The sequence below is a fragment of the Schistocerca serialis genome, chromosome 3 (assembly GCF_023864345.2).
Source record: "Schistocerca serialis cubense isolate TAMUIC-IGC-003099 chromosome 3, iqSchSeri2.2, whole genome shotgun sequence".
In the NCBI taxonomy this organism is placed as follows: domain Eukaryota; kingdom Metazoa; phylum Arthropoda; class Insecta; order Orthoptera; family Acrididae; genus Schistocerca; species Schistocerca serialis.
Window position 1 is genome coordinate 120,529,190 of NC_064640.1, and position 26,676 is coordinate 120,555,865.

At 39.5% G+C, this 26,676-nt stretch overlaps 1 protein-coding gene across 5 annotated transcripts in view; it reads left to right on the forward strand.

Annotated features, from left to right (window-relative positions):
* The window catches only part of LOC126469811 (fizzy-related protein homolog), a 170,535-nt gene that overhangs the window by 115,200 nt on the left and 28,659 nt on the right, over window positions 1–26,676 (forward strand). For all 5 annotated transcript variants that reach the window (XM_050097088.1, XM_050097089.1, XM_050097085.1 and 2 more), the window contains exons 8-10: window positions 80–212; window positions 1,686–1,849; window positions 10,443–10,640. In XM_050097088.1, the coding sequence (XP_049953045.1) occupies window positions 80–212; window positions 1,686–1,849; window positions 10,443–10,640 (495 nt within the window). The remainder of the gene's footprint in view (window positions 1–79; window positions 213–1,685; window positions 1,850–10,442; window positions 10,641–26,676) is intronic.

Sequence of the window (26,676 nt, forward strand, 5' to 3'; positions counted from 1 at the left end):
CTTTGGATATTGAGTACACTTTGTTATCACAGCACACTTTGTTTCTGTTATGATAACTAAACAGCAGTATTCTTTTCAGGTCTGTGGTCTAAAGTGGTCACCTGATAATCAGTACCTGGCATCAGGAGGTAATGATAACCGACTATATGTTTGGAATCTACATTCCTTAACTCCAGTTCAGACATACACTGAGCATCTTGCTGCTGTAAAAGGTAACTACTGTAATTTGTTTTAAAATTTCAGATCATGTTATTGTCCAAAAGCTTTGTTAGACAATATCATTTTGGCAAGTCATTCAGCACAAAAATTTGATTTGCTTTATTTCAAGTTTAATCATTGGACATTTTTGCAAAGACTGTCACTGACAACAAATACAAATAAATGTAATGTAATGCACCTTGTGCTGTTTTATTTATTCTAAACTGAAGGGTCAAAGAAATTGGCGCATCTGCCTAATATTGTGTAGGGCCCCCGTGAGTACGCAGAAGTGCCGTAACACAATGTGGCATGGACTCAACTAATGTCTGAAGTAATGCTGGAGGGAATTGACACCATGAATCCTGCAGGGCTGTCCATAAATCCGTAAGAGAATGAGGGGGTGGTGATCTCTTCTGCACAGTGTGTTGTAAATCAGCACTGAAGTGCCAAAGAAACCGGTGTAGGCACCCGTATTCAAATAAAGAGATATGTAAACAGGTAGAATATTGCATTGAGGTTTTCATTTGTATCTTTAACCCTGAAGATGACTATTTGATTTCCTCAAAACAATCTACTAAAAATATAAATATGATTATTTGAGGAAATAAATATTTCTTTAAACAAATCTTTAACTTATATATCCTTATATATCTTTAAGCTCACCATAAGAAAACTTTGAGGTACTCGGGTGATTTCATGCTGCTGGTGCAATGACCAGAACCCAGTCAAACGATGGATTGGGTACTTTCAGTACTAAACCTGTACATCGTTATCTTGTCATGAATTAATGACTTTGCACTCAAAGTTGAAAGTCTCATACTCTCTTTAGTATCAAGTGAGATATTATTTTATTATTGTCACAAACACAGGAAAAATAATCTTAATCTGTTCAATATTAAGTCCATTGCACACATTCAGCAACAAGAAAATAAACCAGAGGCCAAACAGGGCCCTTGCATAACACATTTCCAGCCAGATCATGTGATCCACAATATGTAAACAATGATAAGTATGTAAACTTGAGAACTTCTCTCACTTGTGAAGTCTGGTGGTAGATGAGCATTAATAGCAGCCCTCATTCAGTGGGATGACCAATCAGACACATCGTTGGCACCACTGCTTTGAAGTAATGGACATACACAGTGATGGCTTTGTCTGCAAGCAGGCTGTACACTGATACTTTGTCTTATGTCATTAGAGTGTCATGGGGGGATACAAGAGCAGAACTACTCTTTACTTTCCATTTTCTTTATCTGTTATTTGTTCTTTCATAATGTTGTTACAACAGTGGTCCAAGTTAGGAAAAACCCATTCTGAATTTAGATGTAATACCACAACACATTATTTCCCGAAAGACATGACTTTTTTGTAAAATTTTTTGGATCTATGAAAGATATAAAATAAATCCCAAAGTCTTATGTTGTTGATTAATTACAATAAAATTGTCTACAGAATTTAATCAAGCACCCTTCTTTAATGTATTGCAGCAATTGCATGGTCACCACATCATCATGGCTTGCTGGCAAGTGGTGGTGGCACAGCTGACCGATGCATTAGATTTTGGAATACTCTTACTGGACAGCCAATGCAGTGTGTGGACACTGGTTCCCAAGTCTGCAACTTAGCCTGGTCAAAACATTCCTCTGAACTGGTAGGTGTTAAGTAGCAGTTAATATTAATATGGATAAAGTGACAAGGTTATGACCTGCACCACAAATAAGACCAACAACATGTAATTTAGTACTGAAATTGTCTTCATTTATATGTGATGTGACCACCAAAGGTGGCACAGGAAAAATACCCAGGTATAAAATGAATATGAAGTTTACTGTAATAACACATACAGTCGTCCTTCTCCAATGGGAGTTAATTTGGAACACAATGATTGAAAATAAGTCACTTCTTGAATATTGAAAGAACATCAAACATATCTGTAGGCAAAAGGCCGGGAAATGTCACAGTAAATTGAAAGTTCCAAAGTCCATGGTCCATACACTAAGCATGCCACAATTAAAGTCACAAAGGGATGCGTAGAAGCTAAGTCCAGCATATTACAGATGAAAAACAAAGACAAATATTACAAAGTCCAATTGTTAGTCACGGTATTGGTGTAAAGGCCACGAATGGTGTTGCACATAGTTGCCAGCTACCAGAGGTGAAGGTCAATATGGATGTCATTGTAGCGTCAGCTCTAGGGTGAAATCTTTGTGGGGATGCTTTCACAATCAGCACTTGGCTCACAAAACTCATTTGAAGTGAACTGTCAGAATGTAGCCTGAACAAGAGCCTAAATACTACCTGGGCACCAGGATACTGCTGGTACTACTTTTGGTCACTTGGCCTATGGAGGAGAAAAGGTCCGCAGGGGCGGTGACTTCTGGTAGCACTTGGGATTGATGCCTGCTGGCCGTGCAGAGCATGGCAATCCCTTGTCAGTTGTCGGAAGAGCTGTCTCCTGTGAGATCCTTGCCCAAACAATCCAACCGTATTGCCCTGACACAGCAATATGTATAGTCTTTCACTGTGATTTGTCACCCTAGACTAAATAGGTTGGATAGATTGGTACTCGCCTTATAGTGGAGATGTTCAGTTGCAGATAGGCACAACAGAAAGACTGTCAAACAAGTAAGTTTTCTGTCAAAAAGACCTTCATTGGAATTAGACAAAGCACACACACACACACACACACACACACACACACACACACACACACACGAGTGAGTTGTGTGTGTGTGTGTGTGTGTGTGTGTGTGTGTGTTGTCTAATTCCAGTGAAGGCCTTTTTCACCAAAAGCATACTTGCTTGACTCAGCATCTCCGCCGTATGGTGAGTAGCATTATTTCCTTTTCGTTATACTGCCATTATTCCATCCTGGATTTTCCATTGTTTGGTTTCCTGTTACATGTATCAGCAATGCCAGAATTATATTTACTTATTGTAGACCTGATTTGTTCTTCACTTAATTTGATGTTATTCCAAAAAGAAAATCTGAAGAAATGAAATAAAAGAACAAGTCTGACATGTCATTTCAAACTTCCACCAAATGATGGAGTTTTAACAGCTTTGTGCTTAATTTAAACTTAGTGATACTCTTCTAACACTGGAGCGGTGGGAGGAGTCAAGGTGACTGTTTTAAATTTTGTCTATGTATAATGACAATTTTTGTGACTATTTATTTCTTTTAAATAGATGTTGCACTGTAGAAATTACAAATCTATAACTATACTCATTGCATTTATTTCTCATTGTATTCCTAGAACTGTGCCAATGGTTGTTTTTACTATTTAATATTTTTTATGTGCCTATGTTTCCTGTCAGTACTGTAACTCTTCAGTTGCATTGTATGTGACTGCGAAATGGTGCTACAATGTATGCTGCAGCTTCTGATCTGATTATTGTGTCTCCCTATACCTAATATGCTTGGTTGTGTGTAAATCATGATACAGAAACTGTAAATGGCTGATAAGTTCTCAGATGAGGAAGTAATGCGATATTTAGAACATCACCTGCAAATGGCAAAGCATGAGTTAGAAAGTAGTGAAACTGAAAGGCAAGAAGGAACTATTATGATGATTATAATCATGACAGTGCTGAATCAACTGAAAGTTGTTGTTACGTGTCTGGAGAAGTCACTTCAGTGACTGTTATAGCAGCAAGACACATTCCTCCATCAAAAACTGCAAAGCTTTCAAGAAGGGAGAACCGATAGAGGTACTCAAAGTACCCTCCGCCACACACCGTCAGGTGGCTTGCAGAGTACGGATGTAGATGTAGATGGGATGACATTCATTACGACAGAGAAAGAAATAGATGTGAGTTACCTTCACAGCTTTTTGTGGGCCATTTAGAATCTGGAAAAGGCTATACAGAATGGATTTGGGATCTTATGTTGAATGCACCTGGAAGGCTACAAAAGCAAAATGTTTTATGCCAGACATCAGGGTCTGATAAACATCAAAATTCAAATTACTTGTAGTTCTTGGAGGCTGTTCATAAATGGCACAATGCTGAAACAAATAAAACAGTGCAAAGAGACATGTGGGCAATTAGGAAACAGTAGTTGGTATGTTTATCTTTCAGTTTTGTACACTCAATTTTTTCTCCTAAGAGAATCAAAACTTAGGGTCAGAAAACTGAGGACCAAAGTTGTTTTGTGATACAATATCAAGATAGAGATTTAGAGAAGCTATGAAAGTTTTTATATGTTGATATCAAGTATGGAGGTCAGTGAGCCTCAAAAGAGACAAATTTGCTTTGGTGTCAAAAGGTTGTGAGATCATTTCATCACAGTTGATTAACAGCTCTTTCCTACAGATTTAAACAGTACATGGGTAATAAATGAGATAAATTTTGGTTAGCTGTGGGTGTAAGGACAAAATATCTGTTCAACAGACTCCCATACTTGTGAAAGTATGTTTGTTGACCAGAGAATCAAACGCTTTCCAAATACATTGTCGTGAAGCTTAAGCCATTTCTTAGAAGTGAAAGAAATATCATAACAGACTTTTTTTTTCAGATCTTTGCACTTGACAGAAATGTTGAAGAGAAAGGGTATTAGCCTAATGGGTTCAGTGAAATGTCTGAGATGAGAGGTACCAGTATCACTTAAGAATGTTAGATGCAACATTTTATGAAGCTACTTGATGGACCAACTCAAATTTACCGATTTATCAAAGCGAGAACAATAAAAAACGTTTTGGTTTCAGTAAGCTTCATTCAAGTGTAGAAATTTGGGATGATTTGAAATGTCTTTCAGAAATGATAGAATTTGATAAGAAAACTGAGCTAACCTTCGCAAAGTGGTGTGACATGTAGTAATTGGAAGCATGTATTGGAATAATAATTCTTTGTTTATTAACTATGTATACACTCAGTAGAGCTTCAGAGGATGACAGTCCACACTAGATTACAACGGAAAGCTCGTCATGGTAATGGATAGTGGGTGCACATTATGGCAAGGTGCACAATCATCAGAGGTGGTGATGAGCCGGAAGGTACTGTGAATGACCAGCAGTACTGTACCACAAGGCTGTGAGCCTCCATCAAGACACAGGTCCAGGCACAGGACTGGCCGGTGGACATCAAGTGGCTGATGATCACAGTGAAGGTGTGAGATGGTGCTGTCTGATGGGTGCAGTGGCAGGTATTGCAGTCTGAAATGTAAACTCGAGATGGCTGAAGGTCGGTCTGGTGCCCAGAGCAGAACTGGCTGTCAAGGGGCTCAGCAGCAAGGCATGGCGCCACATGGACACAAATATTTGCTTGCAACTGCAGTGCTAATTACTGCAACCTGTGCGCCACATATTGGCATGGATTGCACCCCAAGAGATTGTGGTGGCTGCAGGAGGCTTGATGGCAAACAGCCCAGTGCATCTTCTGTTGATAAACTATATTCCGAGATAAAGCAGGGGCTGCACCTGGCCAGAGAAGCGTATCTGTGAATGTGGTGCCCAAATACTTTAGGGCCCAGCCTTGCATATACGAGCACTAGATTCCTCCCCACATATGAGAGATGGTGCAGCCATCTCAGAAGTGCAGCAAAGGAAGGAGGCACCAAGCAGCCACCAGAGCAGATTGGAATGAAACAACAGGACAATCAGTCAGCGAACACAAAACATGGTCCTGATGAAAGAAGCATGTTGTCTCTGTGTAGGGAACCGCATCAGGCTGCCGTAGGTGGCAAGGAAGGCCAGACATAGGCAGGATTGGTGGCAGTGGAGTGTCCAAGAAGTCACAACCCAAAGCCTGGTAGAACACACGACAGCACTAGCGGAGATGGCCAGGCCGGCTGTAGAGGTTGTGGTGGGGTTGGTGGCTACCAGGAACAGCATCTAGAAAGCCAGCCACAACAGGGCCAAAGTGACTGCAGAAGCAACCATTTGGACAGCTGTAGTGGCAGCTATGGGGATGGCGGGACCAGCTGCCAGAATGTTTGCAGAGGCTGTGGCAGGGGTGAGTGCTGGAAGTGAGGGCCAGTGGTGAGAGTCGGTCATGACAGGGCAGGCGAGAGAACAGCTGTCGGTACCAACAGGGCTGGTGAGGGCAGGAGGGCCAGCTATGACAGGGTTGCTGATGAGAAGATCAGTGTCCGATGAAGTCATGAGCGAGAGCTGTCTCTGTACCAGAGGGACTTCCATTGGAGAACTCTGTGAACAAGAACAGAGTGCAACTTGGCATGACCATGCGGCAAACAGTGTGACAAAAGGTGATCGAGCTTGCCCCACACAAAAATCCTGGATGTTTCGTCCAAACACAGGTCCTAATCACAGCCACTTAAGCATAGTGGGAAAGACCGTAGAAACTGAGTGAGCAGAGATGCTCTGTAGCAGGTCCAGAATTGACTCCAGAATGGCAGGGCTTGAGGCAACAATAGCTCCACCAATTGAATAGACATGATAAACAAAAAGAAAAGAAATTCGCCAAGGAACTACAGGAAACAATCGTGACTAATGCTCATGACTGTTACAGGGTGTATTTAAAGCAAAGCTGATTTGCATCCTCATAGTGGTGCTACTAGCACCACTCTTATTACCCTGACCAGCAAGCTCTCAAGATCACTCACATGTTGAAAACATCTGGTCATGAGTTACTAATAGGCTGGCATGCCACCACTCACAAGCTACTATGATTGATTAACTCTGGCACAGAGTTGAAGTCGTAATGAAATTGCATACCCGTATCTGTTGTTCAAGCTCATTTCAACTCAGTGCCAAGTAAGATTAGAGCCGTTGTTGCTGTCAAAGGTATCATCTTTATGTATAAAAGCCCACACCCTGCACATCCCAAAATCACCTACAAATGTAATCATGTGCTTCTTTCACTGCTCTTGTATTTTCTGTTCTTTCTGGGACTGCAATTTTAATGGCCAGCGTTGTAAGTGTAGCTTCATCAGTAAACTATATTAACACAAGGACATGATAATTGGAACTTAATCAGTAACAAAATTCAAAATGTTTAGCTGTCCTCCAACATGAAAATGTAAGTTAATTTAATACAAACTTTCTGCTTGTAATATTTAGTGTACATGCAGACACACATTGCATGTTACTTGTAAGAGTACACAGAACACACAGAACAACAGAACAATATTAATAACACCTACTCATTTTGTCACACTCCTCATTCAGATGAAACATGGCCAGTGAGTATTCTGAGTGTTTCTACTCAGTGTATCGATAACTCTGGGAGGGGGGGGGGGGGGGGGGGGGGGGGAAGGTCGGGATTTTGTCATGCCAGACAGATCTGACATTATTCTTCAACAACAGGAGCACTCCAACTGAGTGAGATGGTGCAGTGGTTACACACTGGACTCACATTTGGGAGGGTGGCAATTGAAATCCTATCTTCCAATCCAGGTTTAGATTTTCTATGATTTCCCACTTATGGCGGATGCTGACTTGATTTCTTTGAAAATGACACACCGGGTTTCCTTCACCAATCAGAGCTTGTGCTCCATCTCTAATGACCTAGTTCACAAGTGAATGTTAATACCTATCTTCCTTTAAGAGCGCTGCATCACAGAAGCTGTAAACATACACCGTATTGGCAAATTCCATGTCAGTGATAATTTATTGCATTTTTAAATCTCACTTGTAAAGTAAAATAGTTGCTGGCTACACTTACGCTTACATCACAGAAAACAATCAATTGAGAATTCAGTGACATAGTTTCATTCCATCAAAACTATTGTAGCCGGCCATTGCCTTGCTGGTTTTCTAGTGGCTGGACCGCAGGCGTTTCTTGTAGAGGTGCCAGTATTCTGCTACACTGCATGTACACCACCTATAGCAATGCTGTAGTTGCAAAACTGCTTTACTCATATACAATCACGTGGGTAGACACATCTGTACGCACACGATCCATAACGGCCTTGTGATTACGCTCATATCAGTCTGCATGCTTTTGTAGGCCATGATAAGGCCACCAGCATACAGGGTTCTCCCACTCTGGCCATTTATGGTGACTGCTTGCAGCTCTACAGTCAGAGCCTCATCTTCCGGTATCGCCACATCCTCAGGAGACCTCTTGCTCCTATCAATCTCAGATGCCTCCTGACATCAACCTGGTTCATTGGCTCTAAACCAGTGCCGTCCGATATCATTGTCACATCCAGGACAGCATACCGAGCGAGGTGGCGCAGTGGTTAGCACACTGGACTCGCATTCGGGAGGACGATGGTTCAATCCCGTCTCCGGCCATCCTGATTTAGGTTTTCCGTGATTTCCCTAAATCGTTTCAGGCAAATGCCGGGATGGTTCCTTTGAAAGGGCACGGCCGATTTCCTTCCCAATCCTTCCCTAACCCGAGCTTGCGCTCCGTCTCTAATGACCTCGTTGTCGACGGGACGTTAAACACTAACCACCACCACCACATCCAGGACAGCCAGCTGATCATATGCCTTCCTCCCAGCTGGCCATTGATGCCGTTGGCCTCACTGCATCCCAGGTCTGCCAAATTTGCCATCAGCTGGAGCAAAACTGCCCTCACCAGAAGACACTGCCGCTGGCTGCTCAGACTACTGATGCTGCTAGCCTCGCTAGTTGCCAGTTGTGCCCTACAGAGCATCACTGCGCACCAGATGCGCCCACCCGCGCCACAGCTCTACACCATGTCCAGACAGCACCCTGAAGATCCTCTAACATTGTAATGCCAGATGTTATGTATTGTTAACCAATATACCACAAACTCATGTAGTGTCAGTGGGAGCTGCTGTTTACTTCCTATGTCCTTGCAACCATGCAAGGGAAAAACAGATCCTGTTCTGAGAACAGACATAGAGCAAGTAGGGTAGGTGATCAGTATATAATTCACATCCTGCTATCAAAAAAGATAATGTATGAGAGAACTATTGTGCCTCAAAAACCATTCCAAATACACATTTTTGCTTCAAAACACTCTTCCTGTCCCTCATAGAATATTGCGATTTCCTGTTTGTGCAGTCCTGTGCCACTGTGCAAATGCTGCCCACAATAACACAGTTCTGGAACATTATTTGGTGACAGTTATGATATTTCAGAAAGCTGTTACAGAATTAGTCGTGGGGCTGACCAATCAGAAATTTCTACTCTGGGTTGGAGCTCAACTGTTGAGTTAAAAACTGTTAAGAAACTTGGCTGTGGGCAATGAGTTGAAAATGTTGGTTAACAAGAGCCAAGATTCTTTCCATTAAAGCACAGTAATCAGCTACAATGGGGCATCCAGGATGCTTAAGTTTATGGATTTTGGGAAGTGTGTGTAAGGTGGATGTGTGTTGGTGTGAAGAGGCAGAGGGAAATTCCGTGCTGGGCCTAAGGATTTGAGTCTGCCTTAAGGTTGTGGATGGATGTTTTTTCCTCTGTTGAGAGGTTTTGGTTACTGAGAAGAGCCTAAGGAGAGGGAGACCAAGTTGAAGGTGTGGAATTCCTGGAACCTAGCAATGGGGTGGTTAAGTGGGAATGGATGAGAATCACAGTTGAACAGAGATATGACCTGGGAGAGCATAATGAGAGGGTTCATGGGCAGTAAGATAGATATTGTAGTACTATAAGGCAGGAGTAGGATATCAGAAAATTGGAAAAACTTTAGAGTGTCTGAAATGCTCTTTCAGATGTTGGAGGGAAAGGGTTTCAGTTTGGGTGATAGGGTGTAGGTAGTTCTAGTTTCTTAGTAATAGTTTCTTGGAAAGGAAGCAGAAATGGTTCAGGGATGCCTTTGCATTTGTTTCTCTAATGTTACGTTAATGAGGGGATTGGTGGAATCTGAAGATTTGAAGGTCATTTTGAAGTCAGGGGTAGCATCCAGAGATAGGAAGTGATAAAAGTTATTATGATGTAGCATGTCCTTAGCCAACTCTAATAGTTGATGATTACACGTGAAAGATATAATCAGCTTCTCACACAATCATAAAAGATATCACTAGTTTTAGTCATTAGGATCTAGACACATCCACGTTAAATCATTGTTGAAATAATGTTTCATATGTCTCTTACTAAAGCAGTCATTATGAGAATGTGGAACCCTGCTTGTAATGCCATGTTAAACTCTGATGTATTAAATAATAGAAATGTATGTATTCATAGTGGGAAAGTTCTGGTAGAATGTAAAGGACACAGATGGTGTGTGGGGGGAGGGGATGGGGCTGTGCATGTGTGCACTCTAGTTCGGGAAAGGATTTATTCCAAAAGCTAGCAAGTTTAGCTTCTCTTTTGTCTGTTCCTGTCAGTTACTCAAAGCTTCTAATAATTTATGTTTTCTTCTTTTTTCAGGTTAGTACCCATGGCTATTCCCAGAATCAGATACTAGTCTGGAAATACCCAAGCCTTACACAAGTTGCAAAACTAACAGGACATTCATATAGAGTATTATATTTAGCAATGTCTCCAGATGGTGAAGCAATTGTTACTGGTGCTGGAGACGAAACATTGAGGTTTTGGAATGTTTTCAGCAAAGCAAGATCACAAAAGGTATGTACTGTTATGCATATATGTTTTCCTTTAAGGATTACAATATTTTCTTTTGCTCTCTTGCCTACAATAGTGTGGAAATTGGTGAAAAATCTTTGTTACATAAAAAATGAATCCATGGTTGTCTAGTAAAGCAGTGTTATTAAAACGCTCAGAATATGCAAATAATGAATGTACAATTCTTATGTCCTAAGATAAACTAGAGACCAAGCTGCTTCTGGAAATATATAAGCAACCAATAAATGATAGAAAAGCGTGTGAATATGGTTCTGTCTTAAAGCTGTAAAAACAGATAGATGTACTTTTTTTATAAGTATGGGTATGTAGTGGATTTGTTGTTATTTTTTCATAAAATTGAGGTTTTTCTTCTGTTACATAATTTTGAATGCCTTATACACCAAAAAGTGTTGTAACTGATTACCTGCAGCCTCTGAATATGCTAATAGCTCAGAACACTTTCTAAATACAGTCACAGCCATCTGTCTCCCATCAGAAATGCCACCTCTTACAGAAATTATCCCAATATGGGGCTTCTTCATTATTAACATATTCTTTCCTAGTGTTCAACTGAAATTGTATTTCATTGTTGTCATTTCATTTCCTTTTCAAAGCCATTTTTATTGACATCTTGACTAAAGCCGTGAAAACTGTCACCTCTCCTTTCTTTTGTGTTACCTCTATGACTGCCTTGGAGGCTTTTGTGTACTCCCATAACTATCAATAGTTTGGCACAAATTTATGAGTGCCATCTTTGTGTTCTAAATTCATGCCACTGAACAGAATGTTGCTGTAGTGGAAATGCTAGACTCTCACGCAGGAGAAACATGGTTCAAATCCTTATCTTGCCATCCTGACATAGGTTTTACACAATTTATTTAAATCATTTCCAGTGAATGCAGAAACAACTCATTTGAAGCGGATTGTGATGAATTTCCTGCCCAGTCATTGTCCTACTGAACTTGTGCTCTGCCAGTAATAGCCTCAGTGTCCAAGAGATACAAAACTTGGAGTTTCCTTCCTTGACTTTGGGCCACAGTACAATTTTATCATTTCATTGATTGATGTACAACAATTCATATGATCCTTTGCAGATTGTATGCATATTTCATCAATGTTTATTTATGTTCTAGAGGCCTGTTTCACAGTTACATCTACAAAAAATATGTTTCCAAACGTCAGTTTCCTTTGTCACACTTGCCGTAACTTCCGTATCATGTACCCATCTCTAACCAGTGTCTCCAGATGAATGTGTTTCATTGTTGAAAACAGAACAAACAACTGAAGATTTCTGTAATTGGTTGTTTGCGCTACAATTGCCTCATTGATATCATCCAGAAAAATACCTGGATCACTCAGATAATCAATAAACATTCTTGTTCTGGACCTATGATGATAAAATGATGATAAAATACTCCACCTGGGCTGTTGCTTCATAAGGTCTTGAAATGAATGACTCCTTACATCCACAGTCATTCTTGAAGGAGCCAGAGATATCTTTTATTGTCCACTCATCTTTGACATCTTTTTTAGTAAATTGTTTCTATAGAGGTTTGTTTTCCATTGGATGCTTTATTTTTTAAATATGTATCACCTCATGTAGACTCCCTGAGAGGAAGAATGTCATTAGGTGTAGCAAAGCTGCCTCATTTGGACAAGAGTAAAAAGTTGTGTGGACCCATATTCGTAATCGTCATCATCATCATCATCATCATCATCATCATCACATAATCTTAATGGTTGTCTATTGCTGCCAGCCACCAGGTACTGACAAATTGGTCATAAGAGTTGTCCCAAGACGGGCTAAATTTGATAGCACAGTAATGCTGCAATCATACAGGAAGAGTAGAGGGAGTTTTTAATTTGCCCTATAGTGACTGTGAAAGATATACAGTGGTTGGACAAAAATATGGAAACATGTTGAGGAATGCTTGCTTGAACATAAATGCAGATGCTAGCCAAGCTTGCAGGTTGCGATGTTGTATTTTAGCATGAATGGCACCTGTACAACGTCGACAATATGTTGCAGGCATCAGTCGTCATCAGAACAGTATTCTGTGTAGTTGTGAGTGCATTATGTCAGAGCTGAGTGACTTCAAACATTGGCAAATGGTGGTTGCTCGTATGGTAGATGCCTCCATAACAGAGGTAGCCAAAGTTTTTGATGTTTCAGGAGGCACTGTATCAAAGGTTTGTACCACGTACTGGGAAAGTGGAAAAACATCACCTGCTAAGTCACAGACAAAAGTGTGTGTTGAGCGATCATGAGAGATGGTCATTTAAGTGAATTGTGATGAAAACTAAGAGAATGACAGCTGTAAAAGTCATTAAAAAACTGAATGTCTTACTCATGCACCCTGTTAGCACAAAAACAACATGAAGGTAGCCCATAAACTGGGAAATCCAGGGATCAGCATCACCTTAGGGTACAGTGTTTGTTCCCAAATGGTGATGATGTGTTCGAAGACAGAGCCCATGCTCACACAGCTCTCATTGCCCTGGATTGATTTTGTCAGCATGAGAATGTGTATCACCTGGCAACCACAGTCTCCAGATCTCAATGTTATTGAGCCTTTGCGCTCTACTTTGGAGAGAAGGGTGCATGATTGTTATCCACCTCCTTCATTGTTACCTGAACTTGCCACTAGTTTTTAGGAATAATGGTATAAAATTCATTTGAAAACAACACAGGACCTGTACTTATCCATTCTGAGATGACTGGAAGCCTTTGTTAATGCCAACGGTTTTGTTACACCATATTAGGCCTGGTAATATGATGTGTTTTTGGTGTTTCCATGTTTTTGTCCACCCTTGTACATGCATAGTCTTGTGACATAATACTGAACAGGCAGCTGCTGGTAGAGCTACACCTACATACAGTCTTGTGAAATACTTGTGTGACTGCATTGTTAGACAACTGCCTTAAACAGAAAGTCCAGTAGCCCACATGTGACAGAGAGATATTTTAGACCTCCCGGCTACAAGCAGGCATGACATTTACAAGGGTGTCATAAAAGAGATGGAAATTATTACCATGATGTTGCTCTAGTGATGATGGTCAGTAAAAACAGAAAGTTTGAGAAATCTTGAAGAGTTCTGTGTGTAGTACAATTGCTAGACAACCGCCAAAATCATCTTCAAAGATAAATTGGGAACGTTTAATTAAAAATTTAAGAAGTGTGAAAGATATGGTTCAAGCTCAGACACATCATAAACTTCGCGTTACATAAATACTTTCACTAGGTGCTGAGCTACATCTTGCTTTAATAGTACCAGTTGCAGTATGTTGTGAAAACAGAAATCATTATGCTCGTACTACAAAAGAGAATGTAAGAAACACTGATGGTAAAACTTAATGGGACTCATATATCCATTAGAACAACAATTTCCATAGTAATATCATGGTGAAGATGTATCAGAAACCCCAAGGAAGTTATGGTCATACGTAAAGCCTGTAAACAAATCAAAACTATCCATATTATTTCTCCTGGATCAGAATTGTGTTGAAGCTGAGTACAACAGACATAAAACGAAACTATTAAATTCTCTATTTAAAAATGCATTACCAAATCAGGCTTCTGGGAATGCAACCACTTGTAGAGTGTTGTTCCACAACATCAGTGTCTGTCACAATAAGTGTACATAGCTCACACGGAAGAGTAATAGTGGTGCTCAGGGAATTCAAGTGAAAATCGATGGAAAAAAAGGCAGTGTTGTTTGTTCTCTCAAAAACTTGTTGGATAAAATTAGAAGACCGATATTTGAGGAGGACTGTGCGGTAATTCTGCTACGTGTGTATGTCACACAGGGGCTGTGAGAATGAGGTAAAAGAGAGTGGAATAGTAGAGAAAATCACTAATGTTGGTACAAAACACCCTCTGCCATATACTGTACAGTGGCTTGTGGAGTATCTATGTAGATGCAGAAAGACATTTTATAATGGACAAATGTTTTAGGGTTATGTGAGAATGAACACCACAAAAACTGCGCTATTTAAATATAATTGACCAGAGACAAATTATGTGCACTGTGAGTTCTGTAACACGGTATTGAATGGTATAGATCTTATTCCAGTTTTCCTTTTCTACTACCTTTTGCTGTTGTTTATTCCTTCCATTTTCCTATCCTGTTATATTCATAAACTAAGAATATACTTCTGTTGTAATTTATGTATTAGAGAACAAGGGTGATCCTATCACACTTACCTGGTGCACTACTGAGTATACCCTTGTCTCTGATGAACACTAGTCATCGAGGACAGCATAGTGGGTTCTATTATTTAAGAAGTCTGTGAGCCAATCACGTATCTAAGAACCTGTTCTGTATGCTCAGATCTTAGTTAACAGTCCACAGTGCAGCATCATATCAAATGGTTTCCGGAAATCTGGGAATACAGAAGCTGCCTGTTAGCCTTCCCCCGTGGTTTGCTGGATATCGTGTGAGAAAATGATGAACTGGCCTTCATACAAGCATTGCTTTCTAAATCTGCACTGATTTGTGAACAGAAGTTTTTCTGCCTCAAGGAAATTCATTATATTCAAACTCAGAATATATTCAAGGTATCTGCAGCATATAAATGTTAAGGATATTGGTCTGTAATTTTGCGGTTCTGTTCTTTGCCCTTCTTATATACAAAAGTCATCTGCAGTTTTTTCCAGTCTCTTTGCAACTTTCACCTAGGTTAGTGATTCGCAGTAAATGCACCCCAAGTACGAGCCAATACCATAGATTAATCTGTGTGCTTCACAGTGGCAGGGATGCCAAAGTCCTGCATATGGGAGTCTGTGTGATGGTCAGGCACTGGTATGTGTGTATAATCACCTGCATGAATAATTTTTTAAACAAGAAATTTAAAACATCAGCTTTCCTTTTGCTGTCTATTGTTGCCATTCCAGACTGGTCGACAAGTGAGTGGATAGAAGCCTTCAATTCGCATTGTGAATTTATATAGGACCAGAATTCTCTCAGATTCTTGACAAGATCCTTCACAAAGGTATGACATGTATGTTGTACAGTCACACACACTCATTTTACAGGCATATGAATTTTTACTCACTTTTGTCTTTCAACATTCCTTTTTTATTCAAGATTGCAACAATCTTCGCTTTCTGAGCATTTTCTGAATTTTGTTATTAAACTACTGTGGTTTTTTATTCCGCCCTTAATCCATGTACTTGGCACATACTTCTCCAGAGCACAATCTATGGTCGTGTTCATGGAAAAGAAATCCACTAAAGTTGTAAAATGCTTTTATTGACCAAAGTTTTGCAAGACATAAGTCACTATAAACCATCATGCTTTTGGGTTCTTAGTCCCATCATCAAGTGAATTTTAAATCTAAAATAAAACAACAGTTGTAACCTACTTCTTAAAACAAATAGGAAATTTAAAAAGTTAAAATTTAGAAACTAAAAAAATCAGATGAAATGATTAAAAAATAGTCTACCTAGCAGAGTAGGACATCATGTCCATGCCCGAACAACTAGTAGGCAAACATCTGCTGTAGGTGGACTGCAATAATAGCATCCCAAATTGTGTGCATCCAGTAGCAGAAAAGCCCAAACATAACAAATGACAGGTTGTAAACCCATGAAACCAAAAAGTCAAATATTCAAAAGATGAAAAAATGTAAACAATTTAAAAAATTAAGAACTAAATTTTCTTACAGTAATTAACCATCTGATGTTATTACAATAAAAAAGTATACAGGATGCAGATGAAGGGGTTGTGGCAAGGTTAAGAAATAGGAGCAAAGAAGATAGTAAGCCACATTCAAATTCTACTATTGAAAGTGGAAAGTGTTGTACAAAGTTCGTCAAGAGATTTTTATGTTTGAGCTTCATTTGCTCATTAAAAGCAGTATCTGAATTGTTCAATCTACATTTGAAAACCTTGATCTCTTCCAACATGTGTAAAGTCAAGCCTTTGGGATAAAAGTGAAGTATGGAAAGATCCTCCTTAATCTCCCCTAGTTTATGATTATTTAATGCTAAGTGCACAGACATTGCCGATTTGGGCTTTTTAATGTTACAGTGCCTCTTAAACCTAGTCTGACAATGTCTGTCAGTTTGTCCAACATAGTGGTAATCACATTTCAGACACACGATACAATGAATACCTGAACTACTACATGTTTTTAAATTTTTTGAATTGTGTAAAACTTTTTTTAATTTTTTAAACGTTTTACCATTTAATTTCATGGGTTCACAATCCGTCATTTGTTATGTTTGGGCTTTTCTGTTACTGGATGCAGATTTTGGCATTTTTTTTATGCGTTTCGACCTTTGGCTGATGCTATTATATTTACATTCCGTGTCATGGATCTTTTGCTGTGTTGCACTTCTTATGTTATTAGCCATGCTGTTTTTTCCTATATGCCTGTTAAGACTAACATCTCTCACACTGGACTGCCATTACTTTCTTCTGTAATCTTTTTTCGGCTTCCGTACACACATGTGCCTTAGCTCCTCTTCATGCTGTGTTATGCACCTGCTTCACGATGTTTATGACACATACAGCCTGCAACGTTACTGCTCAGTCCTCTTGCTGTAGCCACATGGATCACACAGGCGTGTTGTATCAGCATTTGGTAAGTGTTGGCCTCGAATGCTACTGCCTTTTTCTTGTGGTTTGCCATATCAGGATTATAGTTCATTTCCTTTCTGCAGTGCAGGATTGTTATTTAGTTCAGCTTTGGTCTAGAATGTGACTTCCACCTAATACTCTACGGTGACTTCAGTTTTGTAGACTGCATGCGTTCCCTGTGGCAGTTTTGGGACAAGAGGCTTTTTCCCAGGCTGCACTTGTAAGTTGGGGTTCTTTGCAGCCACGATTTGGGATGCTGTTATGACAGTCCACCTACAGTAAATGTTTGCCTACTAATTGTTTTGGTATGGGCATGATGTCTTATGACTGCTAAATAGGCTCTTTTTTTAATAATTTCATCTGATTTTTTACTTTCTAAAGTTTAATTTTTTAAATTGTTTAAGTGAGTAAGTTACAACTATTGTTTTACTTTAGATTGCAGATACACCTGACAATGGGGCCAAGACCCTGTAATCGTGATAGTGTATACCAACTTCTGTCTTGTAAAACTTTGATCAATAAAAGCATTTTACAACTCTGGGGATTTGTTTCCCATGATCGTGTTGCAGAACAGTTGTGGATGTCCCACAAATAAAAATTTATGTAATTTACAATTGCTTTAAAGTATGCCCATAATTCCTCTTATGTCCATCATACTGGAACTAAATGATGTCCATTCTTGTGTAAGTAGGATATTAACAACTGCTTATCTGTTGTTTCCAGCATAAATACTGCCCTGGCCTCCTTCTTGTTGGTTTATTAACTTGAGCAACCATTAACAATAATCCCTGTCTCTTTACTGACACTGTCATTAAGACAGATTTGTTTGTAGCTGCAAGGTGTGAAATATTTCCAGTGCACATAGGTTGTTGAACTAGCTGCTCAACACATTTTTCGGAAAATATGTTCAGAACTACTTCAAAAAAATTGTCTGTCTGTGCCAAAGGCCATGAATCCATAGAGGTTCCAGTCTAGACACAGTAGGTTAAAGTCACTTTCATATGAAGAGTGCAGGGGAAAATCCTGATAAGTCACAATTTTTATTTTTTTCAGGAGACAAAATTTAAACTTTCAAGACTCTTAAAATTTTAGTTTTTCAAGTTATATTCTTCATTTTTGTTTTAGACCTTGATATATCTTTCCGAGAAAGAGTACTACTGAAATTATACACATCTGAATAGGATTTACAATAATATCATGCATTTTTATTTTGAAGGCAGGTTGTACAGAGGAAAAATATGACAAGTCCATAACATATTGCAGGTTAACTACAAGATTTCAATTTCATGTTACAACAAATTATCTCATATAATCATTTAATAATCTTCTATTAAAGGGCCTATGCTTTTTCGATGGTGGATTAATGCAAAAGACGATCAAAACTCACTTGCACTTCAGTGCGGCAAAATCTTTTCAAGTCTCGTAAATCTCTGTATTTCTCAGCAGATATTTTAAGATCACCTGCAAAAAATCAAAATCCCTTAATTTCAATAGCTATATGCATAATACTAAAAAAATACTTATTTCAATAAATAAAAAATACTTTCAGATCATATTGCCGTAAAAGAATTACTATACCTTCATATTTATCAGAGGGTAGGCTGAACTTGCCCCCATTCAGGCTGGTATCTTGCCCTTTCTTTCCACGAAGAAGTAATGAAGCTTGCTCATATGCTCCACTGTAGCTTCCTCTATACCGAACCAGTGCTGTATGGTGTTGTGTGACTTCCAATTCTCTTATTGACCTGGTCTGGAAAAGGAGTTTCTTCTTGTATATTGTATTATCCAGATGCTCTGTCCAGCATTTGATTATCTCTGATTGCTCCTCAACATCAATGACGACAAAAAGCGAAGGGTGTGTGCGTGAATTCTGAAAAACCTGACACCAGACCTTTGGAATTTGACATTCCTGACTTTGGTCTATCATACCAATATTTTTATCACATTCGAGGTACAAATGACCTCTTATGGGGAATGTCATCTTTACTTAGTCCAATTGTTTTTCTGTATGGACCAGATGGTGAAGAAATCTGAACACAGTTGCATTCTTGTTTTGCCCTCCACAAGAGTCACAGAACATCTCCAGATGTCTGACTTCTGGATTTAGAAAATTGTGCACAAAATGATGAACGATGAAACTTCGTCCGCCCCTTTTCGGCCTGTGCTCTCTGGATACATTTAAAAATAGCTGTCCCCTGTTGCCAAAACATGAACATTGAATATAAATACAGAAAGCTGTCGTTTATTATAAACTTCATTTGTCTTTATATTTGGACAAGGAAAGTTTTTGATATAGCCCATCGTAATTGCAACTTGTGATGGATTTTTGTGACATTCCATTTTTGCCTTTTTTTCCTGTCATAGAACACTTTTTGTTTTCTGGGATGCAATTCATGGGCCATTTCATTGGATCGATGTTCGGAATGAAGCCTTTCTTTATTTTCAACAGATGATGATAAAGTCAGTTCCTTCTCCAAATTTTTCTTCTTGGCTTGATACTCATCACAGGAGCCACAAGTATCAGATCGTGAATATCCAAAACTTATATTGAAATCTGAATTGAATATAGTGCGGTATGTTTCACACGATTGTATAGACTCCATAAAGGGCCCATTAATAGACATAATTAATGAATCTTTCGAATCTGGATACTTTCCGGAGTACCTAAAACAAGCAAAAGTTATACCTATCCTTAAAAACGGAGATGTGGAAAATGTAGAGAACTACAGGCCGATCTCTATACTGTCTATCATTTCTAAAATAATAGAAATACTAGTCAAAAAGAGACTGCTAAATTACCTGAATAAATATAATCTTCTTTCCAATGACCAATTTGGTTTTAGGCCCGGAAAAGGCACACAATCTGCTATAGCACAGTTCACTAAAGTAATTTTAGGAGCACTGGACAAAGGTGAAAATGTAAGTGGTATCGTTTTAGACTTGTCCAAGGCCTTTGATACAGTTGACCACAAAATCTTACTTCATAAATTAGGGCAAATAGGAATAAGAGGTGTGACAAAGAAGTGGTTCAAATCATACTTGGAAAACAGAGTTCAACGAGTTGAGATATCACAAGTTTCAAACAATTCCCTTATAAAACACCTGTCTGACCCAGAAAATGTGAATATAGGCGTCCCACAGGGAAGTGTATTAGGCCCAATATTGTTTCGTATATACATTAACGACTTCCCACAAAGTATCAGACATGGCAAAAAAATACTTTTTGCTGATGACAGCAACATAGTAATAACAGGTGAAAATCCAACACAACTGTCAGAAAGAGCAAACGAGGCTCTCAATGATGTCCACAACTGGTCATTAAAAAATAAAGTAACCCTAAATGTAAAGAAAACTAACTATATTAACTTCCAATTGAACAAAAAACACAATGCCACTAGAATAAAAGTTAATAATAATGAATTAGAATGTGTAACAAGTACCAAATTCTTAGGGATGAATGTAGACAGCCAACTGAAATGGACAAACCATGTCAACATTTTGGCAAAGAAATTATCCACAGCATGCTATGCTCTTAGAATCCTTGCACCTGTATGCAATAATACCTGTCTTAAAATAACATATTACGGATATCTACACTCAGTCCTCAGCTATGGGATCATGTTTTGGGGAACAAGTGCCAGTAACATACAAACTGTGTTCAAAGTACAAAAAAGAGCCATAAGGATAATAACAAACAGCAACAACAGGGCCCACTGTCTAGAATTATTTAGAAAGCTAGGAATTCTAACTGTTTCTTGTGAGTATATCTTTCAGAACATAATGTTCATTAAGAAAAATCTCAACATGTACAGCACAAACAGCCTAATACATGACCATGAAACAAGAGCTTGTCACCACTTCCATCTAGATAGAAAGAACAAGGCAAAGACGCAAAAAAGTATATTTTATACTGGGATAAAACTGTATAACGAAATTAAAGAAATAAATGAGCCCCTCACTTTCAGACAAAAGCTTAAAACCTTTTTAGTAAGTAAAAGTTGTTATACTGTAAAAGAATATTTAACATAGATGTAGATTATTAGCAACATATGACATTATCACCAAAATATTATGTAATTATAAATGTGTGTATGACTAGCTATAAAAACTACACAAAATATGAGAAACCTGTTTCATTGTAAATATAAATGTGTGCTCATGTGTTGTAAACTGACGACATCCATACAATATTTATTGTTCCACGGATGGATAAATAAATAAATAAATAAATAAGTAAGTAAGTAAATAAAAATAAACGACACGTTCTGATCCTGGAACTTCTCCTTGAACATATGGAACATATTTTTAATATTCAAAGACTCTAGTAGGTAAATTTTTTTGACTTCGTCAAACTGTAGTGGCTCTTGCGACCTTTAAATGATTTAATGTGCCCTCTTATTATTGCACGTGTTTGATGTTTCAAAGCCTGTGGGTGAGATCTGTGTTTCCCTTGGCCGTCTTGTAGAGGATGGTCTCCAGATTTAAGTTTCTTCAGTAAATGATCTACCTCGCTCATCTTTATTCCATGTAATGACGTAAATGCTTGCTTGCACACATGTACTTCTTGGACACTTCCATTAATGGTAATACAAACACTGAATTTATATGATACATCACAAAACTTTGCTTCCTGCTCTTCTCTTCTAGGACACCTGCGCTGTACAGGGACAACTGTGATTACATCACTTAAATAGAGGTTTATTTCATCATGATTTTGAAAGTGGTTCATGTTATTAATAATATTCCTTTTATTTTCATCACTGACAATATCAAAACAATTGTTTTTGCACTTACATGGTTCTCCTGTTTCATGTGACTGCAATCTTAAACGTTTGGAGGCATCTCTAACGCGACCATACTTCTTTTTCTTTGTCAGCTTCTTTGATGACATTCTATAGTATAAGAAAACTATAGAATGCAAGTAGACGAGTCACTATCTTCTTATTTCATTTTATACTGACAGAATACAATGCTAGATCTAACTTCCTTCACTAACTCCACAAAGCTAACAACAATAACGGTCAACTTATACACAACAATGACTGTGGCAACAGTGATAAAACAATGATAACATTAGTGAAAACAGACCTGTGTGGTCTGGGAATCTTTAAGTCATAAAATTTTATCGTTGCATTCTCTGGACTTGTCAGTATATTACCCTGTTTTGTGTGGACCTACAATGTTTTTCGCCTGCACATGCTTACAAGATATCAGAATATCTCGTGACTCATCAGGTTTTTGACCAGTTCTGTAAAACCAGCTAAAACTACACAGGCTGGTCTATTAAATTATGAAAAAAACAGAAATTTTGGAATTTTGGACTTATCAGGTTTTTCCCCTGGACTGTTCATATAATATTTTATGATTGGAGTATTTCAGCATTAGTGAGTATAGACTTTCTTTGAAGGATTCTACAACTATTATGGCAAATTCGGGTGGCCAGTAAAAACATCCAATGATTAGTTTGAGTTCACCTAGGCTTCCTACTCATGTTTAGGTAACTTCACAGTTAGGCTCAATTTCAACCTTAATAGAGTCAATACTTTTGTTGACTTCAGTGAACCTTCCCCTCTTACATCCTTTACCCTGTCTTTTCAATATACATTCCCTGCCTCATTAAATACTTCAAAGCTTTTTGCTTTGGGTTTCATCCAGGGCTTCGCTCTGAGAATAATTTGAATGTGACAACTTTCCTGGTGAGCAGTAAATTCAAAAATGTTACGAATCCATCAGAAATCTACTTTTAAAATTTTGACAGTCTAAGTCTGTTTGCGTTGTATGCAGGTACACTTTACAAGTACTCTGGTACCTGAGTATCTGCTTCCTGTGTGGTGCCCTGACCTATCAAGGAGAGTCCTACAATTCTCCACCCCATAATGCATGTCTAGAAAGCTCCAGTCAAGACAGTAGTCACTGAACTGAAAGAGCTTCTCTCATTGAGACATCCAACTTGGCTTCAAACCAAAGGGCCCTGATCAGTTCTGGGTACAATACTGCAAATTGTTAGCTCTGCTTGCACCCCGCGAGTAAGACTAGCAGCTTTCACCACTTTCACCAGCTCCTTACATGAACTGAGGATATCTCAGAACCCAACTGACATGCATCATTGGTGCCGCCATGAACCATAACTTGCAGATGACTGCACCCTGCATCCTCGATACACACGGGCAGGGCCTCCTCCACGTCATGGATGAGATCCCCCCCCGACATACATACTAAGCCGACTGTTTTACTAAGGGAATCCAGAATGCGCCTAACATTCGAGCTCCCGATAGCTAGTAAACCCTTCCTCCTGTGTGCCTGCGTGGACACTGCTGATTAAACAGCCAGCTGTCTACTCACAGGGTGAATGGGCAAGGCCGGGCAGCCAGTCTCAACTTTCATGAACACGTACAATGCAACTCGCATCTAGTGGAGTACATAAGGGCATGATCACCATCAGATGTTGAGGGCTCATTAGAAAGGATGTGGAGATGCCACATAATCGTGAGAGATAGAGTTATCAGTACATAACGGGAGGTTGAGTATCCAAATGAGGCAATCATATGTGACAGTGACCTGATGTTGAACTATGTGGGAATGTGAGGACAGACATACCGATTGCCATTGTTCTGGTCAATCAAGTCAGACCACCACAATGGAGGATTGCCGTGTTGTGCACCAGGCACATCATAACCCATTGACGTATGCACCTGCCATCTGGGAAGAGTAATGGACCCCTTGCAATGTTCTGTGTCATACCGCACCATTGGTCAGAGAGTAGCAGCAGTCGGACTAGGGAATTACCCTCCAATGTGTAGGTTGCCCTTACACCACAACACAAATGGCTGTTTTGGGACTGAGCGAGGTGGCGCAGTGGCTAGCGCACTGGACTCGCATTCGGGAGGACGACGGTTCAATCCCGCGTCCGACCCTCCTGATTTAGGTTCTCCGTGATTTCCCTAAATCGCTCCAGGCAAATGCCGGGATGGTTCCTCTGAAAGGGCACGGCCGACTTCCTTCCCCGTTCTTCCCAAATCCGATGAGATCGATGACCTCGCTGTCTGGTCTCCTTCCCCAAACAAAACACACACACACACACACACACACACACACACACTGTTTTGGGAGTGGTGCTGTGACCTGGAAGCATGGACTGCTGTCAAATGGCATCAGATTGTGGTCAGCAATGAATCGCATTTCTACACTACCCCAGAGTACCACCATCGACAAGTGTGGTGGCAACATCTACTTTACATCTACATATGCATCCACATTTACATCTACACCTACATACACATACACATACACACTCTGCAAGCCACCATATAGTGCATGGTGGAAGGTGCCCTGTACCACTACTAGTCGTTTCCTTTTATGTTCCACTTGCAAATAGAGTGTGGGAAAGACGAGTGTCGATATGCCTCCATATGAGCCCTAATTTCTTGTATCTTATCTTCGTGGGCCTTACCTGAGATGTATGTTGGTGGCAGTAGAATCATTCTGCAGTCAGCTTCAAAAACTGGTTCTCTAAATTTTCTCAATAGTATTCCTTGAAAAGAATGCCAACTTCCTTCCAGGGATTTCCATTTGAGTCCCTGAAGTATGTCCATTACACTTGTGTGTTGTTCAAACCTACCGGTACCAAATCTAGCAGCCTACCTCTGAATTGTTTTGTTGTCTTCTTTTAATCCGAACTGGTATGGATCCCAAGCACTTGAGCAGTACTCAAGAGGTTGCACTAGTGTCCTATATGCGGTCTCCTTTTGTGGATGAACCACACTTTCCCAAAATTCTCCCAATAAACCGAAGTTGACCATTCACCTTCCCTACTGCAATCCTCATATGCTCATTCCATTTCATGTCGCTTTGCAAAGTTACGCTAAGGTATTTAGACACACTCAGTTTATGACTTCACGAAAGGAGCATTAATAGAAAATTCATTTTATTGTTTTGTGCTTGAAGCTCTTGCGGTACTGAAAGATAAGTTGATGACTGTAGGTATCGCCTTTAATTATTAAAATAATTTTTTTGTGCGGACCGTGCTATACTTCGGAATATATATACATACTTGCACTCTAGGCAGATAATGTAAATGATTTGTGATGATAAGCTGAAAGGTAATGCCTCTGAATTTTTTATTGTGGTCTCAGTATTGACTGAGGTATTACATGTGTGTATTACTTGGCCGACTTTCCCGCTTCGCTGACACAAGTTGCAACCCTCTGCTGCTAGAGGACTCTGAATTGTAGCGTGTAACATGACAGTGTGTATTATAACTATGTCGGTGCATGGGAAACAGTGTGGAGTCATTGAGTTTCTAATGACAGAAAATGTGCCTCCAATTGAAATCCATAGTAGAATAAAAGCTGTGTGTGGTGATAATTGTGTCAACATCAGTAATGTGTGACACTGGATTGTTCACGCTCGTAATGAAGGAAATGATAGTGCTAACCTCAGTGTAAATCATGGTGCTAACCTCAATGTATGTGACAGAGCTCAGAGTGGATGACCATGTATGGCATCTGACGAGACCCATCAGAATTAGGTTGATGAACTCATCAGAGAAAATCGTCGGATAACACAAACACAGCCCTCAGGTAAGTGTGACATATCATGAGAGCATGTACAGGCCATCATTGCAGAACTATAGTAGAAAATGTGTGTGCATGGTGAGTGCCTCGAATGCTCACTCGTGACGTGAAACTGTGGAGATTGTGCATCTGTCAACAATTTCTGGTGCATTTTGAGTGTGAGGGTGATAGGTTCCTTAACAGCATTGTGACAGGTGATGACCATTGGGTTCGCCATTTTGACCTTGGAAACAAGAGTGCATCAGTGAAGTTCCACCACAAAGGATCACAGATGCCAAAAGATTCAAGACCATGCCATCAGCAGGCAAAGTCATGCTGACAGTGTTCTGGGATGTTCAAGGTGTGGTGCATTTGGAATCACCCCTAAAGGCACCATCATAAACTCTTCAAGCTACTGCAAGACCATCAGAAATCTGAAAGCATGAATTTGAAGAGTTTGTCCACACATGGAGCACCATCTCCTTCAGCATCACAATGCCAGACCACACATCAGCACTGTGACATCTGCAACAATCTGATGTCTTGGGTTCACTGTTATCAGTCATCCTCTATACAGTCCCAACTTAGCCCCATCTGATTTTAATCTGTTTCCAATGTTTAAAGAACACCTTCATGGTCATCACTTTGATAGTGATGAAGCAGTGCAAGCAGAGGTGAGGTTGTGGCTCCATCAACAGTGTTAGACATTGTACAGTGGTGGTATCATCAGACTAGTCTATTATTGGGAGAAATGTATTTGTCGCCAGGGTGACTGTGTTGAGAAATAAATAGGTAGACATGAAGAATAAAGTTCTTTATACACTCCTGGAAATGGAAAAAAGAACACATTGACACCGGTGTGTCAGACCCACCATACTTGCTCCGGACACTGCGAGAGGGCT